The following is an 18445-nucleotide window of genomic DNA, read 5'->3' on the forward strand; positions in this document are numbered from 1 at the left end:
AAGACATCAAAAAAGTGATCCACAGTCTCCCTCTTAACAAAGCCCCTGGGCCAGACGGCCTTACCACGGCATTTTACAAGGCCTACTCGGAGGAACTGGCGCCGTGATAGCATGCTGTTTATGCGGTCGCTGGAGGTGGGCGTCATTCCGGCGTCAATGAGAGAGGCTTTATTAATGACGCTCCTGAAGCCAGACAAAGACGAATCATCATTGGATTCTCATAGACCCATATCTTTAATAAATGTGAACGTCAAAATATATAAAAAATTTGCGGCTGACCGGCTGCAGCCCCTCCTCCCGATGGTGGCACTACCGGACCAGTCGGGTTTTATACCTGGTAGATCCACGGCACATAACCTTCGGACGCTGTTTTCGGTGCTGCATTATCTCCACCCCACGGTGCAGGCTGCTGCTGTATTCTTGGACGCCACAAAGGCGTTCAATTCCCTCGAGTGGCCATATCTGTTCCGCATATTGGAACATATGGGTTTCAGTCTGCTCTTCCTTGACCAGATGAGACTTCTGTATTCTGGTCCGATGGCACGAGTGCGGATCAACGGCATGATCTCAGAGCCATTTGAAGTGACCCGAGGCACGAGACAGGGTTGTCCCCTTTCCCCCCTACTGTTCGCTATTGCGATGGAACCACTCGCATCCTGTATTAGACAGCACCATACAGCGAGAGGGATCGGTTTCAGCTCTCGTAGCTTGTTGATATCTATTTATGTGGACAATGTGACGCTGTATGTTCTGAACCCCTCAGTCAATCTGGACCCCCTGTTGCGGGAATTTGAGAAATGTGATGGCCTGTCTGGTATGACAATAAATTGGGCAAAATCTGTTGTATTCCCCCTGATAGACGGTACTTCAGAGGTAAAGTCTGAGTTTCCATTACGCTGGTCAGCTGACGAGATCAAATATCTGGGGGTCTGGCTTAGCCGCAATCTTCAGGATATCTGGTCCTTAAACTTTGGGTGTGCGATTGACTGGCTGGAGAGTAAAGTGGCGATCTGGTCCAAATTGCCGCTCTCCATTGCAGGAAGGATTGCCTTAACCAAGATGGTAATCCTCCCCAAGTTCCTCTACCTATTTGGCAATATACCGATCCTACTAACCAAGCACTTCTTCACGTGCCTTCGCACTCACTTGCTTTCTTTAGTATGGGCCGGTGGACAGGCCAGAGTGTCTTGGGCTTTGCTGACACTGCCGTTACGACAGGGAGGGCTGAGGGCTCCAGACATGCATCTTTACGCTCTTTGCGCGCAAGCTTAGTTCTTGCATTTCTGGGCATACCCGACGCCTTACCAACCACATGTTGCGGTAGAGCAAGACTCATTGTCGCCCACGCCCTTGGCGGTATCGCTTTACCAAAAACACGTTCGCCCCACATCGGATGTGGACTCTGCTAACACTTTACGCTGGGCGTGGCATGAGCTACAAAGACGAGCTAAGCTCCCACTTCGCTACGCACCTGCCATCCCATTGAAGCATAACCCAATGCTGGCCTGCCTAGAAACTCGCGGTGGCGAGATAGCGCTAAGAGGGGGCCGAATGCGTACCTTCGCCGATCTATATCCAGACGGTGTATTCCGGGATCCACAGTCGCAGGAGGTATTCCTTTCTCATCAATTGAAGCTGGCATGCCGCTCCCTCTGGGAGGGTTTCCCTGAAGCGCCCCCCACAATCAATGCCTTACAAAATATACTGGCTCGCGCTTTCCCCAAGAAACTAGTGACACGTTTATATAATGAGATGCAGGACCAAGCCCCCATAGTACAGCCTAAGTCTATGACACTTTGGAATACAGAGCTTGACCCCCCTCTTACCGAGGAACTATTGTCGTTCTGCTGCAAACAGTTATTAGAACTCTCCCCCAATTACAAGTTATGCCTCATTCACTTCAAATTTTTACATCGCTACTATCGAACCCCGATTAGCCTCCACCGCATGCACCTGCGTGAAGATGCCAGATGTTGGAGATGTGGCCTCGACAATGCTAATTTTTTACATACAGCATGGCACTGCCCTAAGCTCGCTGACTTCTGGCGAGAAATATTCGAGTTTGAGAATCAAATAGTTGGCAGAACTGACGACCCATCCCCACATTTGGGTCTGCTGGGGTTGGTAATCGACACCGTACCTAAGAGGAGAAAGTTACACGCTATGCTTCTTCTTTACGCCAGGCGGCAAATTGCACTCAAATGGGGCGGGCGTAGGATACCCAAAGTTTCAGATTGGCTATCCGATGTTACCTATGGGCAAACACAGTTAGGTATCTATTGGGAGACTATGCCCGCTGCATCTTGACCCCGGGACATCTGGGAGCCATTTATTCAGTGGGATTTGGCTAGAGCGAGTTCCCCTGCTTCGGAGGGAGCGCCCTTGATGCAAGAAACTATGGTGGAAAGCCCCCCTTAGATTGCTACTATTGACATACAACCCTGTGCTGTCCCTGGGAGACCGGTTCCTTCCCCTTGCTCAGCGTCATGAGGCGGGTTTCTTTGTGGTCTGCGGTCTTGCAACCTCCGCGATATGACATGTCTCCCGTGTGTTTGCACCCATTGTGGTTCTCCGTACAATTCTAATATGTTCCGGATGTTTGTGAACGCCAAGTACTTCTCATATGCTACTCATGCCTGGTACTGGACGACTCTATGTATGTGATATTCAGGTCCTTTTGTGTTGACTGATGCCAAGTTAGTTTTTTTTTTATTATTATTTTTTTGTTTTCTTCCTACCACTGTGTACATCAATTGCTGGATATACCTAGGTAATACATGCTGGAACTATTGTGGTGTACTTACTTCATTCTTGCAGGAACATATGTTTTTTTTGAGAATGCGATACATGACGAGCTCTTACAAGTGTAAGGTGAAGAGCTCCACGCCAGCTACAAGATTCCAACCTTTGCCTTATTATGCTCTTCCGTGTCCATAATTGGGTATTATGCTCTGTTCCAATAATGTTTGTTGATCTTGGATAGTAACTCCGAACGCGGCCGGCCCGTAGTGGTTGTAGGTGGCTTGCTGTGTTAATATGCATTGTTCTTTGACTCTCTGACTGCTGTCAATCGACCACCTTGAAGTGTTGCCATCCACGACGTGGTTGTAGGCACTAAGCTGTGTTCATGTTCTCAAATCTCAATAAACGTTTTTGAAAACTAAAAAAAAAAGAAAAAGTGAAATCAGGTGTAGCCACATTTACCATGTTTTAGGGAGTGAGAACGACTTGGATGTCAGACCTACCATTGTACAGTCTCTTGTACCCCCTCAAAATACTATTGTGAAATGTTTTAGCCTTCTCCATGCTGTAGAAAATGTTGGTGTAGTGTACCTCTTAACTATCAAGTCATTCTGTCACCGGACCCATGTCACTTTAAGTGCAGCACTGCCATGAATGACATCAATAGATTATGTTTTGATGGATTTGGTGTCATGTACTTGTGTCTTTTCCGTAATTTAGGCAAGTACAGATTACACAGTCCCTTGCATTGTATTTGTCATACGGACAGATTAGGTTAAGGATTTCCTTTAGAGACATTTATAGTTTGCAGAATATGAAAGGTCTCAGGACTAATACGTGGCAACTAGGGGTCAGTTGAGCCCACACTTGTTCATTAGCATCATCATCACTACCTATACTGGCTGTCTCATCCTTGCCTCAGACTGTCATAAAAATGTACATTGATTCCCCTCCATTGTTGGGCCAGGCACAATAAGATACGTTCATAGTCCAGATTCACTTGAGGGTTAAAGTGGGCTATGATAGCAATAACAGCACATAATAATTGGACTCATCCTGTGTTTGGTAGGTCTGGAAATACATAAGTATTTCTTCATCTTGTGTGAAAATACCACTTTTGGGTGATCAGCCTTGCTTTTTGCTGATCTTTTTTTGCTGTTTTTTGGCTGCACACTGAGGAACGTACTGCTCTCCAGTGTCCAGTGTATGTGTTCTGACCCCTTAAAATGTATAGAAATTGTCTAATCCTCATTGGCCCTTCTAAATCTCCTTTAAGGCCATAATATGGTGTAGAAACTTCACCCAGGGTATGTAAAATTATATGTTACATATATATCTACTAGTGTGACATGGTGTTATATTCCATATAGGTAGTATATACAGGCTCAGGTAACACTATAACATTTCACCAATATCCTTCCCTACATTACATACATATCGGTTCTTGAGGTCTGAACTTTGACACTGCAATCAGAACGCAGGTTTTCACTAGTTCGATTCTCATATATTATGCCTGAGGCTTCAAGGAAGCACAGCAGGAGTAACAGTAGGATTACCATCTCCAAATAATATCTATGTATAAAGTTCAGGCCTGAAGTCATCCTTTAGGCCGAAACCATAACACAGCAAGGTAGGACCCATGCTTTAGAAAGACAGAAGAGACCGTGACTTCCCAGCTGACACACTGACCAGAGACACTGAGGTTCCTGCATGCAGACGCTCCAGTTAGCATTGGTATAACATCCCTCGCAGGGTGTCCAACTAGAGGCCAGGGTGGGGTCCCATGTTCTCTCATTCTCAAGTAATGAGGTGGACTAGATCCTAGAGAGTTTCTTGGCATAACACCTACATAGATGCTAGGTATATTTAGGTACATCAAGTTAGGGAGACATCGTAGGAGTTTGCACTTTTATGTTGCACTTTTTATCATGTTTTCTATATACTCGTATGTATTCATGATTATTGCAAGATGGTAGAACTATACCATCCTTTTACTTTAGAGGTATGGTAATCATATATCTCTGCTAGTTGCAGCTCATATATTCTACACTAGAATAACAACTGTTCAAGAAATACTTATTGAAACACCCAGCCTGTTTAGTCTGTGTATCTCTGAGACAGACAAACTAAGTGAGCACAAGTGACTGAGCGAAAAGTAGTATATTGTTTCCACGATCCTGGGGATGTGGGTTGTCATGTTCTGAGGTTGCCAGAAACTATTCTCTCCCCGATGAGAGGAGTTTCTAGTGGCACTGTGAGCTAGCTGATGCAAAACTGGCGAACCTATCCGGTGGGGGTGCACAGAATCAGTCTGCCACCAAACCAACAGTTTGTGTTATCCGAAACTGGCAGATCCTGTATTGGGTATATAGGAACTACACAACAATGGGTTCAAGCCTACCATTGTAACCTTACTGCTGCCGTTTAAACCCCCAGTTGGACCTGTTATGAAATAGCCCTTTTTGACAGGCAGAAATCATCAATTTACATTTTAGTGAGACACCACTGTGTAGGCCTTGAAGCCCACAAGGCAGGGTGAATAGCTTTTAAAAGTGGGATATGTAGAAAATTAATGTCAACATGTCCCTTCAAGAATGAGGCCTCAACAGTTATATTTACTGTGGCAGGCCTAACTCTCCTATGAAGAAAACCTGAGTTCTGATTAAAATACTAGCACTGCTAACTCGAGAAAGGGACCAGGTGAAAAAAATAATAAGCCACTATTTTTAACTGATATAAAATATCCAATTCAATAGTGAAGTCAGATATTTTAATACATATTGAGGTAAAGGAATTAAAAAAAAGTTACTCTCTACCTGCATGAGCTTTCAGGAGGTTGTTTTGCATGATCTTTCCAGGTACTCCCAGCCATTCCTCAGCCTTGAATGGGTTGTGAAACTCCTCCAAGAGCACACAATCAGCTGTCCCTAGAGAGCAGAGAGGACTCTTCTGAGCTCAATAGAATATGCAGCTTGGGGACTGTACTCCTGTGTCTAAACCTTCATAACAGGTCTGTCTGCATAAATGTAGATATTTTATGCCCATCAAAATAAGAAAACAAAACATTACGACAATTCTTTTGTATTGCCTCCCTGGTTGCTGAAGGACCCTGCTTTTGTCCTACCAAACTTCTGTCTCAGGATTTGTTGTGTGTACAATGTCTGATTCAAACTGGATTTTACTGTTATGTAAAGGAGGGGACTAGCATTATCATAGTATACTCCTCACACACACACACTTCTCAGAGCCCAGGTTGAGTGTGGTCGAAGATTTATGACATCTTGAAAATACCTTGACACATAGCATGCTATGCGAGTGTGCAGTAAATTAAAAAATAACCACAGTAAATTAAAAAATAACCACAGCAGAAGTAGGTAGGTCAGGGACTGGTCAGAGAGGATTTAGGGTTGGCTTTTGGCACCCCCCATTCACAGACTGATGAAGTCTACTTAGCTGGACCCTTATCCAGCCTTCCTCAAAGCACTGCTGTACTTGTGAAAGGGTGTGATTCAGACTGAATCTGCTGTAGTTGGCATCTGTGATTTGAGAAGGATCTAAGGGGGTATAAACCCCTTCAACTTTAAATCTAAGTGTAGAGAAAGATCACAAAAATCAAAGGGCTGATCCCTTGGGAGACTTCAGAATTATAATAAGCTGAAGAGGATATTTTTGTGAGGTATCCCAGCTACCAGTGGCAACAGGGTTATGCAGGAGTAGGCACGGGCAACAAGGTCAGGAGCTGTTACCAACTTGTCCTCTGCCATCCACCTCGTTCATTTTCATTTGATGGACTTTTATACACAGCTCTGAATCACTCATCTCTGTGGATTATGCCTGATTCTCCTTGCCACCAGGTGTCAAACATGTTTGCACCCCATCGGCTTTCAATTGGTGATTTTCACTTACTGCAAAGGATACCTGGTTGATTCCATCTCAGTAGTTACTATTTTTTAAATCAGTCTTCTCCCTTGTTCAGTTTTTTCTTTCCTCTTCATAATATCCGGGCACTGTGGTGTCTTGTGTGGCTTCCTTCACAGCCATCAAGAGCTGTTCACAATTAGCAGTGTCTGTCTCTTCTTGGTAGTTACGCCTATTTCCATGTGCATTTGATAGTGTACCAGACCACTCCCATGCCACTACTGTGAGCAGTCCCCTTGGATATCAGCTGCTGGGTTCAGCGTGGTGTGGGCTAGCAGTTTTAAACACAACTGCTTGGCACTGAGGGATGAGCACCATGCACCCTTGTACCAAGGTGCCTTGTGTGGGTGGCTGTGTGCACTGGGGTCTTATCTTTGTTGCTAGTCTAGTGATTGAGGTGCAGCATTGGAAAAACACACAACACACACTGGGTAGCTCGAATCTGGCACAGAGGTTCTGTGCGTGCAGCCCCTTTTATTGTTCATGGGATGACATGAATTTTGTGCTGTGTGATGGTGAAGCCCATATTTTCTAGATGTTTGGGATACAGCCTAGTATCCCAGCTTCATCTGTATGCCTGTGCTAAACTCTGCTGCAAATAATTATTCAACAATTGTAATGAAATTACAACATTGAGATGGCAGTAAATCAGCAGATAACAAGTCAATTTTAAGCTTGGATATCTGACAAGAATATTAGAAAGTGACCTAAAAGGAACTAATTTTAGAACAACATTGTAATTAGATTCAGTTCTAAGTGTAGTTACCTGGATAATTTTGTTTCATAATGTTACAGCTAACCATGGAGCACTTATTTGCATTTGTTTTTCCCAAGCATTTTGTTGGTTAAATCCACTCACAGCAATTCTGTGATACTCTGTGAAGTTACTGCATCTTCCTAAATATGTGAGGTTACTGTACATTTTCATCATTTCCAGTGGGGCCTCTATGAGGTAAGGAGTAAACAAATACCAAAGGGAGCATATAGTAAGCCAGTTCCAATGTAACTCACTTAGTAGAGGACACTGAAGTGGTTGTATGTATAGGAGTATTTACATGCAAGTATAAAAGTTGAGAGCGAGCTATATAGAGGTTTTCTGAAACATTTGTTTAAGCCATTTGCATCTTTATGTGTATTGAGACCCTTTTGCAGAAAATACAAAATATGACTGGGAGAGCTAAAATGTGTTCCAGCCTGAATTAAGGTGCATTGGCTAGCTGATCCTTTAACTTTGTCAATGCTCAGCATTATAGCCAAAAAGAAGAAAAAAAACAACTGGCCTCAGCAAGAGGATGTATGTGTGTGAAGGTGTCACCGTGCATGCACATATATGAGTCATGGCAGTGTATTGGCCTCTTTATTTTTTTAACTTTAAATTTGATGTTCCTTAGGAATCCAAGATGGCAGACACCCATCTTGGAGTGGTTAATTAGTGAATAATAAAAATTGCAGAAGATACATGGTGAAGCTTGGGGGGCTCACTAACAAACACAGAGAAGGGAGGAGTTGGAGAGTCCTGGAGGTGCTGAGGGATGTTCAACATGTTTTAAAAACTTTTCAAAAATGATCTGGATAGGGAAATTTGAGGTAAGTGATCAACAAGCTGGGGAGGGAGAGGAAACATGGAGATGGTGGGCAGTGGGATGTGAGAGGGGAAGAAGCATACCTTGCAAAGAGGAGGAAAATATATGCACTATCATGGAGTGCTGGGAGAAAAATTTAAATAAATTGTTCCCTGAATAGACGCAGTAGAAGATTAAAAATCACCCTATTCAGAAACACTGCAAGACAATAATGCTCCAGTGGAAGAACAAATGCAAGAAGAGGAAAACTATTGAATAAGAAGTATTCAAATGAAATGGACAAGAAGGCAAAACCACCATTTTCAATGTGCAGACTCAAAGTCTGCTCTACGTATTGGTATAGTAGATGGTGAGCTTTCCATCAACAGAGAGCTAGAGTTGCTTCTAAGCAAGGCCCGCTCAGATGTTTTGAATCCATGTTTAGGGTGAACATTATTTGTATGCTTTTTGAATTACAGCAGTACTGGATATTAAGGCAATGTATCTTATATAATTCACAGCCGACCTTATTAGATCACTTATGATCATTGATCCTTTCTTTAAAAAGTGGCTCCAAATATTCAGCAGTGCCTTCGCTGTATATTCCGATGTCTGTTACATCCAATTTACTAATGTGAATGTGAGTAAACAAAATAACATAAACTGAATCACATACAATGTGCTCTCTTCTATCATCTAGGTATGTGCAATTTTCTGGTGACGACTCTTAATCCAGAGATCATCATGTTACCCTTCAACTACACTGGATTCACCCCTCCGTCATTCATCCTGCTCGGATTCCCAGGCCTAGAAGCTATTCACATTTGGTTTGCTCCCCCATTGCTGGTCATGTATATGGTCACTCTCCTGGGAAACTCCACTCTCCTCTTAGCCATAAAAACAGTTGAGACTCTTCACAAACCCATGTACCTATTAATTTCCTTTCTTTCCTGCTCTGATCTGGTGTTATCCTCTTGTATCCTTCCAAAAATGCTGGGCATCTTCTTGTTCAGTGCTGGAGAAATCTCTTTCAGTGCCTGCTTCTTCCAGATGTTCCTCATACATGTTTTTGCGGGTGTGGAATCTGGCATTCTAACAGCTATGGCTTTTGACCGATTCGTTGCTGTGTGTATCCCTCTCAGATACACCGCACTCTTGCCAAATTCAACCATTGTGAAAATGGCCATAGTGTGCCTTGGTAGGCCGGCACTCATAGTTATCCCATTGCTGCTGCTTGCAATAAGACTGACCTTCTGTTCCAGGTATGTTCCGCATTCATTTTGTGAACACATAGCAGTAGCAAAGCTTTCTTGCAATGACATCACTCTAAATAGTGCGTATGGTCTGGCTATCACCCTCTCAGTCGGCTGTGTAGACCTTCCCTGTATTGCTCTGTCTTATTTCCAGATTCTCAGGACTGTGCTACGCTTTCCCAAGAGGGCGGACCGCGTCAAAGCCTTCAGTACCTGCACCGCCCATGTCAGTGTCATGTCACTCTTCTACATACCCCTGACCTTCTCTCTTGCCATGCACAGAGCCCTGAATGCTAGCATTCCCCTTTATGTTCACATCATTGTGGTAAATTGCTACCTTCTCCTCCCACCAGTGGCAAATCCTCTGATCTATGGGGTGAACATGAAGGAAATACGAATGGGCATGCTGAAAACATTTCAAAAGGGAAGGGACATCCTTCAACTTACCTGACAGGAACTTGATGTAGCTGGTGTTTGGGGTGCGGGGGCTGCTACAGTCACTTTGCAATACTGTGAAACAAATAGGGTGAATTAATTTGCACCATTTTGCTGCCTGGGATTTATGGGATGGAAAATAAGAACATTGTTTTATGCGAAGTCAAACACTGATGAAGTGAACGGTAATTTTTAAGTAGCATTTACATTGCTTATTAGTGAGTCATAGACATATTTGACATTTTCTATTCTTTCAGCACATAACAGTGAAATAAAGAAAAATATATTCAATTTACTTAAGACAATATCTATTTCATATTAAATGTAAACTAGTAGAGCAGAACTTCATTCATTCTGAAAAGCTAGTTGGCAAGTAATGATGGTAATAAGTTGTGAAAAACTACCATTAAAAGATTTTAGAAGGTCCATTCAGCAAAGAGATGGAGGGTAAGAGGATGGGAGCAAGAAGCATAAAACATACAAGGAGACTATTGATACAAATCCAGGTAAATAGTCCTCTTGTGGGTGAAACAAGGATATTAACTCTTTTCCAAAGACAAGTTGTGTTGTCATACCTGTGGTATCCTCCTCTCCTGACTGTCCCTGGAGACTATACTCGAGCATTAGAATCTTGGTGCCACCAGATTCTAGAACAGACTCTCCTATATCAGTTAAGCTCTGTGGTGACAGTTAGAGCAAGCAGTGGCTGAGGTTTACATAATAAAGCTTCTTCTCCCACTTATACCTGCCTGTATCTTGTGTTGGAGACACCTACTAATGTCTATAGTGGGGACGAAGGATAGGATGCATATGTACAGCTCAACATGCTCTGGATAAGGAATATTTTGTGAGAGTATCGCTTATGAAGACTTCCAGGGATGCTGACATACCATGCTGGAGATTATGGTAGACACTGGACTAAAGTTTTTCAAGTCAGGAGTCAGGCACATCTCTGGTTATTGTGATTATCATAAAAGGTCATTTATTAACATATGAATGAGCTTTGTTAACATTAACAATAATCCCAAAATATGAATCCTGACATAGCCCGTACAATTTAATTCTCTCCACACCATTCACAACTCACCATCTCATTTGCTTCACTCCTCCCACTTTCACTCGCTGACCTCATTCCATATATCCAATATCTCCTTCACTTACCCTCCAAACATCCTCCCTTGAAAATGTTTCAGTTGCTCATTGTATCCTGCGCACTTCCATCAGTCACCTGTGCACACTTCCCCCCAAGTGATGTGACTAACCAACCCTCAAAAGTACCACCAACCAGGAAATCCCGAAGGGCAGTTACCTGCCAAACCAGTAATCCCATGCACCTTTTTCCTCTCAGCAATAAGACCTGCAGCACCAAATCGACTCATTCCACAGTGCACATACCGCATAACACAATTCCATCATGTAATACATGTTCCCCAAACACAAAAGGTGCTCTCCATTATCCTTGAAAAGACTTGATTCCTACTCCTTTATCCCCACATGAGCAATCACCTTCATATCATGTGCCTGGCAGAAAACCCTCATCGTCCTGTTCAACTTCCTTTGAGCATTATCAATTGCAGCATGTTTGAGGGCCCTATCCAGACCCTGCATGGCACCAACTCAGTCCAAACGACACATGTTACCAAAGAATTCTTTTTGATCACCTCCAAATGCCTCTGAATATGATGTAGTAATGTAATTCCAGACCGTGGCATTGAGTCATTTTCCTCCAAATTAATCAAAAGTATGTCTGGGCAACCTCTCTAATTAACCAATTTTGTCATCCATGGTACAATGGCACCTCAACACATCCATCCTTTTTTACCTTTACCCCACAAAAGAACCTCATGGTGGCTGCTCCTCAAGCCCAGGTTTCATCCCTAAACGTGTTTGTCTGTGCATTTTGCTGCCAAGTGCGCAAAGCAAAATCCTACAATCCAGGTAACCGTCTTGGTTCCTGGCCCGCTCACACTCCCTGCAGTAGAAAAAGGAGAGACAATTAGATTGAGCTACAAATTCCTCCTCCAACAGCCCCTCTCCCCAAGCTAGTGGTCTCCGCTACTTTCACACATATCGCTCGCAGCATCTTCAATTCGAACTGCTAATCTTATGAATTCTGCCCCACGATCATCCCAAATGCGCCACCGCCATTGTTGCTCCAATCCAAAAAGAATGAGTGTTGAAACTAGCTGGGTCCTGACCTAGTTTGCGCAAAGCCATGTGCAACACTGCCAATAACTGAAAAGCAGTAACCCTGCTGCCTGTTGCATGAGAAAATACGCCTGATAAACACCTTCCAGGCAACAAAAGGAAAGTGCACAATTTCCGGACTGGGCAGTCCTCACTACAGCTACCTTCCACCAGCCATACCCAGCACCCCCTGCCTACCTGATCTGTTTTAGATCATCTCAGCCAGAACCTGTGGTTTAAATGCACAACCTCATACAAAACACCCCCCTTGGTGTGTTGTCCCCAACATTTCCGAGATGTGAAATGCCCCGAAAACATCCAACTCATGCAAAGTCTGAAAACTGAAACCTCGAATGGATCATAACAGCACAACGGTAAAACCCCCAACAGCTCCTGCAACACCTCAAGCACAATAGCATCATGCCGAGCTCCCCTCTCCACCCCACGTTCCCTGCCCGCCCCTTCAACATCTTGCCCAGAATCTCATTCTTGGCAGGGTCGAAACCTAAATACAGTTTACCATAAAAGAAGATCCTGGCCAAATTGCCAGCAATAGTTGTATGTTACAAACCCATATCAATGCAACTCAGAATAAAACTCAATACTCCCTGCTCAGTGTCCTGCCGCTTAAGGCACATTACTTCTGCAGAACAGTCCAAGAATTCCACAACCTCACCCCAAGCCAGCCTGTAGCTTCTCCTAGTAGATTCAGCCAATTACTTCTCGACTAGAGCAATAGGGGAGAGGATGTAACCTTATGGCTAGAACGGTTGACCTCGAAGCTCGGGAAAGGGATTCAAGTCTCAGCAATGATGCTCAATATCCTGTGATTCTGGGCAAATCACTCAATCTCCCCTTGCCTAACAAACATGAATATGTCCTTCTGGAATGAAATTGCTGCTCATGTAAAGTTCCCTGATACCCGATGTCTTGGGTCTAGTTTGCACTATATTTCCCCCCAGGCCCAGATGTCCTCCGGGACCTCTGTCTTGAATTCCTCCACTGCTAGTCCCAGATCGCTGAAACAATGTCACTGTGAAAAAGACAAGGAATCAGCTATATCTAGGCTTTCCTGTTTTCAGTTTCTAATTTTGGTAAATTCTGGTGGGGTTTTTTCAATTTTTTCAATATCTTCAAAAACAGTGGTAATCAGTGGTTACACATTTTCGCACCATTTTTCCAGTGTTTTTGGAATTTTAATTATTACTTGCTTTATGCACTGATAGTGCATGTGTATAGATAGCGTGTGCAAAGGGTATATGAGGTCCAAATAAATTGTTCCTGCACCAGAATGGACTACTTCAATAGCATTCTTCATTAACTCTGAAGATTATGAAGATGCTTTCAGCATAACATATAGCAAGTTACATGGATCTCTTACAGGGAAGCACTTCACCTCAGGTATCAATTTTGACAGACCATCATACACATTTTTCACATACGTAGCTGAATTGCTGCAAATACAAACAATATCACTCCAATTTTTTGGGAACATGGTACGAACTTTTTTCAGCAGCATTCCAAGTGACACTGTGTTCCATGTTTACCAAACGTCTGGTGTCCTGTTTTTACCACAATCTCAGATGCTTGGTGACAACATTCTTTTCACATATACGTGTCACTACATCTTGCATTGAATGTTTAAAGCTTGGGGTGTTTGGCAATTCACTGACAGTCAATACTGACTCTCTAGGAAAGGGGGCTCATGTATCAAAGGAGTTTACCCATTCTCTGTCTGTGGGTAAATGTGATGGTTCATATTAAGAAAGATTCTTATGAAACCAGCCATTTTACCTAACAGTGAAATCAAATGTATCCAAAATATCAAATATGATTTTGATGTTTATCAGTTCTCAACGGTTTATAAAATAACTGAATAATACCTAAAACATGCTTCTAAACACTGCATCTTTAGACCAAAGACCACAAAACTGAAAAAAGCAGAAGGAAGAATAGGCAATGTTCTAGTGACCTCTCTAACTAACAAAACTCAAGCAGAATAATGTTACCCTAGTCTTTCTTGATGCTACTTTGTATAACAAAGTTACATTGTATTGGCACCTACAGGAAGAAATAAAAAATTTCTCTTTCACTCACCTTTTCCTTTGTTTGAATGGCACTTAGTTTGTGATTGCAAAGGTGTCTTTTCAGTGTTTATATGTTTACACGGGTGATGGCTATTTTCCTTTTAGTGGGGTTTTATCAGTTATTATAGGTTTAAACCTAAAACCAGATAGCCTAGCTATATTATTGTTGAACCGCAGTACATGATTTTCACTTAAAACAACATTAAGCTGCAAGCACACCAACATGAGCCTTCACAAAGGTTTACCAGTTTCACCACAGTCATATTGTCCCCATGGAAAGGCAACGTCTTGTTTTTCAGCTCGTCTTCCCAAACTGTCCAAGAAAGCAATGTTCCGTCCTTGACTTGACCCATGTGGTGTCCACTTCTCTGCGCACCATCTCCCATCCCAAAATAGCCCACAACCCAAAGATCTGGCCGCATCTGAAAAGATCTGGACCTGCCAGACCATGATCTCTTCCAAAAAGACCAAGGGCACCATTAAATTCTTCCAGAAACATTTGACACACACCCAAGTGCGCTCAGACACCCAAGGAGATTTTCACCCAGCATCCACAGCCCCTGAGATGACCATGCCAAGACGCCTGCAAAATGTCCTCCCTGCTCACTCCACCCTGCACATAAAGTTCATGAAACCCAGTAGTTTCTGCACAGCTCTTAATTAAATTTTTCGTTCACCAACCACCTGCAACAGAATAGCCTGGATATCCTCCACCTGCCCCTTAGGCATACAGGCCACCCATCGCAGACCAGCTCAATTCACAGGAAAGTCAGCACGCAACTAGGCCTGTTCATTTTCTCAGGTGCCAACGGCACATCAAACTCCTGCTTCAAGGCTTCAAAATAGGGCAGTGCCCAAACATCCCCACAAATAAGAAATCGTCAGGGTAATGAGACACTCGTGGGTGGCCTTTGCTGTTAGTGAACACCCACTGTAGAAATGAACTGAACAGCTTGGACAAGGCACAAGAAATGGCACAACCCATTGACAGGACTGTATCCACATAAATGGCACCCCCAAATTCCATTCCAAGGAGAGAGAAATCAACTGGATGAATGGGCAGCAAGCGGAAAGCAGACTTGACATCATATATTGCCATTTCAGCCCCCGCCCACACTTCCACCGAAGCATACAGCACTCTGAAATTCTTTTCAGCATTGAAATTATTGGCCAACCTGCCTTCTGGCCAAGATAGGTGGTGAATCATCCTGATTAACCCTGGAGCTTCTTTGGGCACCTCTCTGAAAGGAGAAATGATCAAATCCTCCAGAGGCCATTCGAAAAATGGACCAGCAATCCTACCCTCCGCTACCTCGTTCTCCAACTTCTCTGCCACCACACGTGAAAGCTCCCTTGCCAACTACTAGTTGTCTGCCCATCTGTGCCGTCTAGGTCCTTGGTACCCCACCTGAAACCCCTCTGTGAAACCCCACTGCAGCCGTAATGCCACTTCCATGTCAGGGTAAGCCGACAGCCATGGGCCCAGAGTTTCACTGTAACTGGGGTAGGGGCTTTTCACTCCAGGCTGCCACATAGTCTAGAGGCCTTCCACTGTACTGTGTGGCTGGCCAAAAGGAAACATTGTGTGGTAGGATGGAATCCCTTGTACATATTAAGGTTCCAGCATACCCCCCGTGGTGGGTCCCGCCAGCTTCTGTGGATATCCTGCCCCCCCCGACAGGGCTGAAAGGACCAATATGTCATTGGCAAGCAACTGGCTGTGTGTGTTGACTCTGAGGATTGGGTGGACGACATCCACTGTATCCAGAGTTTCAAATCCACCTCCCCATGGCTTATCAGGGTTAACATAGCTCAACCAGGCATATCCCCCAAAATACATCTGTGCTTTGCGAATAATGTCCATGTATTTCAGCAAAGCGATTGCCCTGTCTAAATGCCATTCGCAGTAAAAGCTGAAGAAAGCAGAGGTCCGATTGTCCATGTTAATGGGCACCCACTGCCTCCTGGTCAACTCATACTCCTATTCCCTCGATTCCCTCTTTGGCCGAAATCTCCCATGGAGGAATTAGAAAACATATTCATGTTTCCAAATCCTATTTTTGTTTTTTTCTGACAAATGAGACCCTAAATGCATCACCAGACCCATGTAGTGCAATTGTTTCTAATGCTTATCCTCCTCAATTTCTTCTTCCCCATCTGTCCCACCTGTACCGTCCATCCATCTGGACCCCGGTACCTACCAGCTGCTTACCAGCATTCCCTTTCTTTAGTTCTGCAGGTGCCGCTACTGCGCCTGTCTGCACGGTCTGTGATTCAACCACCATCCCAACCCCCACCCCCACTGACCCCACATCTCATGCTCTCCACTGGCATCACTTCAAATGTTGACAATTTGGTCCTTGCTATGACCTCCACTGCTCTGGTGCCCGATGGTCTTGGCACTCCCCTTGGACGCGCTTGCCACCTGAAAAATACCAACTTCTTCATTTGTCTTCGTCGCTAGCCAAGGTCTGCCCAATGCCTCTTCCTCATCATCACACTACTCTCCCTCTTCTCATTCATCACTATCATTCTCATAGTCAAGTACCAGCTCTTTATCAACTGCAGTCTCATCACACATGGGCTCCTGCACCAACCTTTTTGGACACTGTGCAGACGTCGCAAAGGACATCCTACCATGCCATTCCTTCTGTGTGAGCCCACAACGGAGGGAAGGCCGTGCAGACCCTCCTGCTGCTTCAGGCCAACATCCCAGTGCCATCTTGCGCACTGTGGGCATCGCCACCTTTCTATCGGCCTGCTTGTCGGTCTCGTTCCCCCCTCCCCCACCATGCTGCTCCAACCTGGGGGTCCCCTGCACCATCGGGCCCAAGCTGTACTCGCTGTTGCCTTAACTCCTGCTCTGACCTGGTCTTCAGTGACCCACACACACTGGCCTTTATCGCTATGGCCACCTGCCCTCTTTTATTTCCCTGGGTCTCATTAGGCTGGAGATCCCATGTCACAGGTGTGAGGGCAGCCGCTCCCCTATCTCCTGGATGAGGAGGCTTGTTCCTGTATACGAGCCTCCAAATCTATTCCCTGCCATCTTTTGCTCTGTACATCTCTTGGTGTGGGATATCCGCCTAACCCAACTGGGTCAGCTGCCTTTGTGTTCTTCCCAGCACCTGCCTGTGGCAGCGCTGGCTCTGCAGTGAAAGGATTTGCCCCATACCTTCACTATTCATGGAGAGCCGAGCCTGGAGGCTTTTCCTACTGCCCCCATGCTTTTCTCACTCACAATGTGTCTTGCTTGGTGCCCCGCCTAAGGCCTGCTGATCAGGGAGGCAAGCCACCACCACTGCAGCAATACCGCCCGATCACAAACATGTCCTGCGACGCATCCAGACGCAGGCTTGGTCGAGGGCGCCCGGCTACAACAGGTCGTCCCTACCTGCTTTGCCCAGGACAATCAGGGCAGCCCGGACTGCCTCAGTATCCGGCACTGACATGCCTGCCTGCCTGCCTCTATGTCACTCCGCAACAAAGGTAGGCCTCACTGCTAAACTTTTTTCTGCACTAACTTTTCTGATCCCCTCCCAGTGGTGCTTGGTGTCAGGAAGAGGCCGAATACTCCCCTCCTGATGCCTTTGTAGCCTTATCTAAAACCCTCCCCTTCCCCTAAATTTTCCTATCTCTAGCCTGCAACCTTCACTTCCCCAGGGGCCAGCATTGTAGTGTGGGAGTGGCTTTGCCAATGGCAAAATGTGTGCACCCAATCTCGTTCAGTATTCAAGCACCATTCAATCAAATAAAACGTAAAAGAATCCAAGGATGCTTACTATAGGTCTGACGTCTGGTTCCAGCTGACAGGAAATTCCTGTGGAAATGCCCAGATCGATCAGCAGACACATCTTGACTAGTGAAAAAGATTGATGCAGTCACTCCGCCATCTGGGGAGTCACCAAGAAGTAAATACTACCTTAGGAAAATTAGAGCAGATTTTCACATATTCACTGCCTTGTAATCTACTGGGAATAGTATGGTACATACTTTGTGAAGATACAATATTTCACTGAGTATTACAATTTTGTAAGACTACAGTAGTATCATTGGACAGAAGTGTGAATGTTCAATTTATGAGTGCATACTGGCGTACAATGCCGACAGTGAGTACGATTTCTGTATTGTGTTATAGTTTCATCCTACACCAAATACAAGAATGCAGAGTGCCAATCTCCCACTGAGGTGGAACAAATGGAAAAAAGTATTTCACAATTCTTTAATTGTTTGTGATAGCGCTACGTTAACATTGTCTAGG

General features: G+C 44.5%; 1 protein-coding gene across 1 annotated transcript; it reads left to right on the top strand.

The window, feature by feature from the left end:
- The first annotated feature begins 8924 nt into the window (after positions 1-8924).
- Positions 8925-9926, top strand: LOC144774030 (olfactory receptor 52E4-like). The gene has a single exon (XM_078659064.1). It carries the CDS (start codon positions 8925-8927, stop codon positions 9924-9926), a length of 1002 nt encoding a protein of 333 aa, XP_078515190.1.
- Positions 9927-18445: the final 8519 nt, after the last annotated feature.

Source organism: Lissotriton helveticus, chromosome 8 (genome assembly GCF_964261635.1).
Source record: "Lissotriton helveticus chromosome 8, aLisHel1.1, whole genome shotgun sequence".
In the NCBI taxonomy this organism is placed as follows: Eukaryota; Metazoa; Chordata; class Amphibia; order Caudata; family Salamandridae; genus Lissotriton; species Lissotriton helveticus.

What these genes read in the sequence shown, in the direction of transcription:
- LOC144774030 (XM_078659064.1), top strand. Translation starts at nt 8,925, where the DNA reads ATGTGCAATTTTCTGGTGACGACTCTTAATCCAGAGATCATCATGTTA.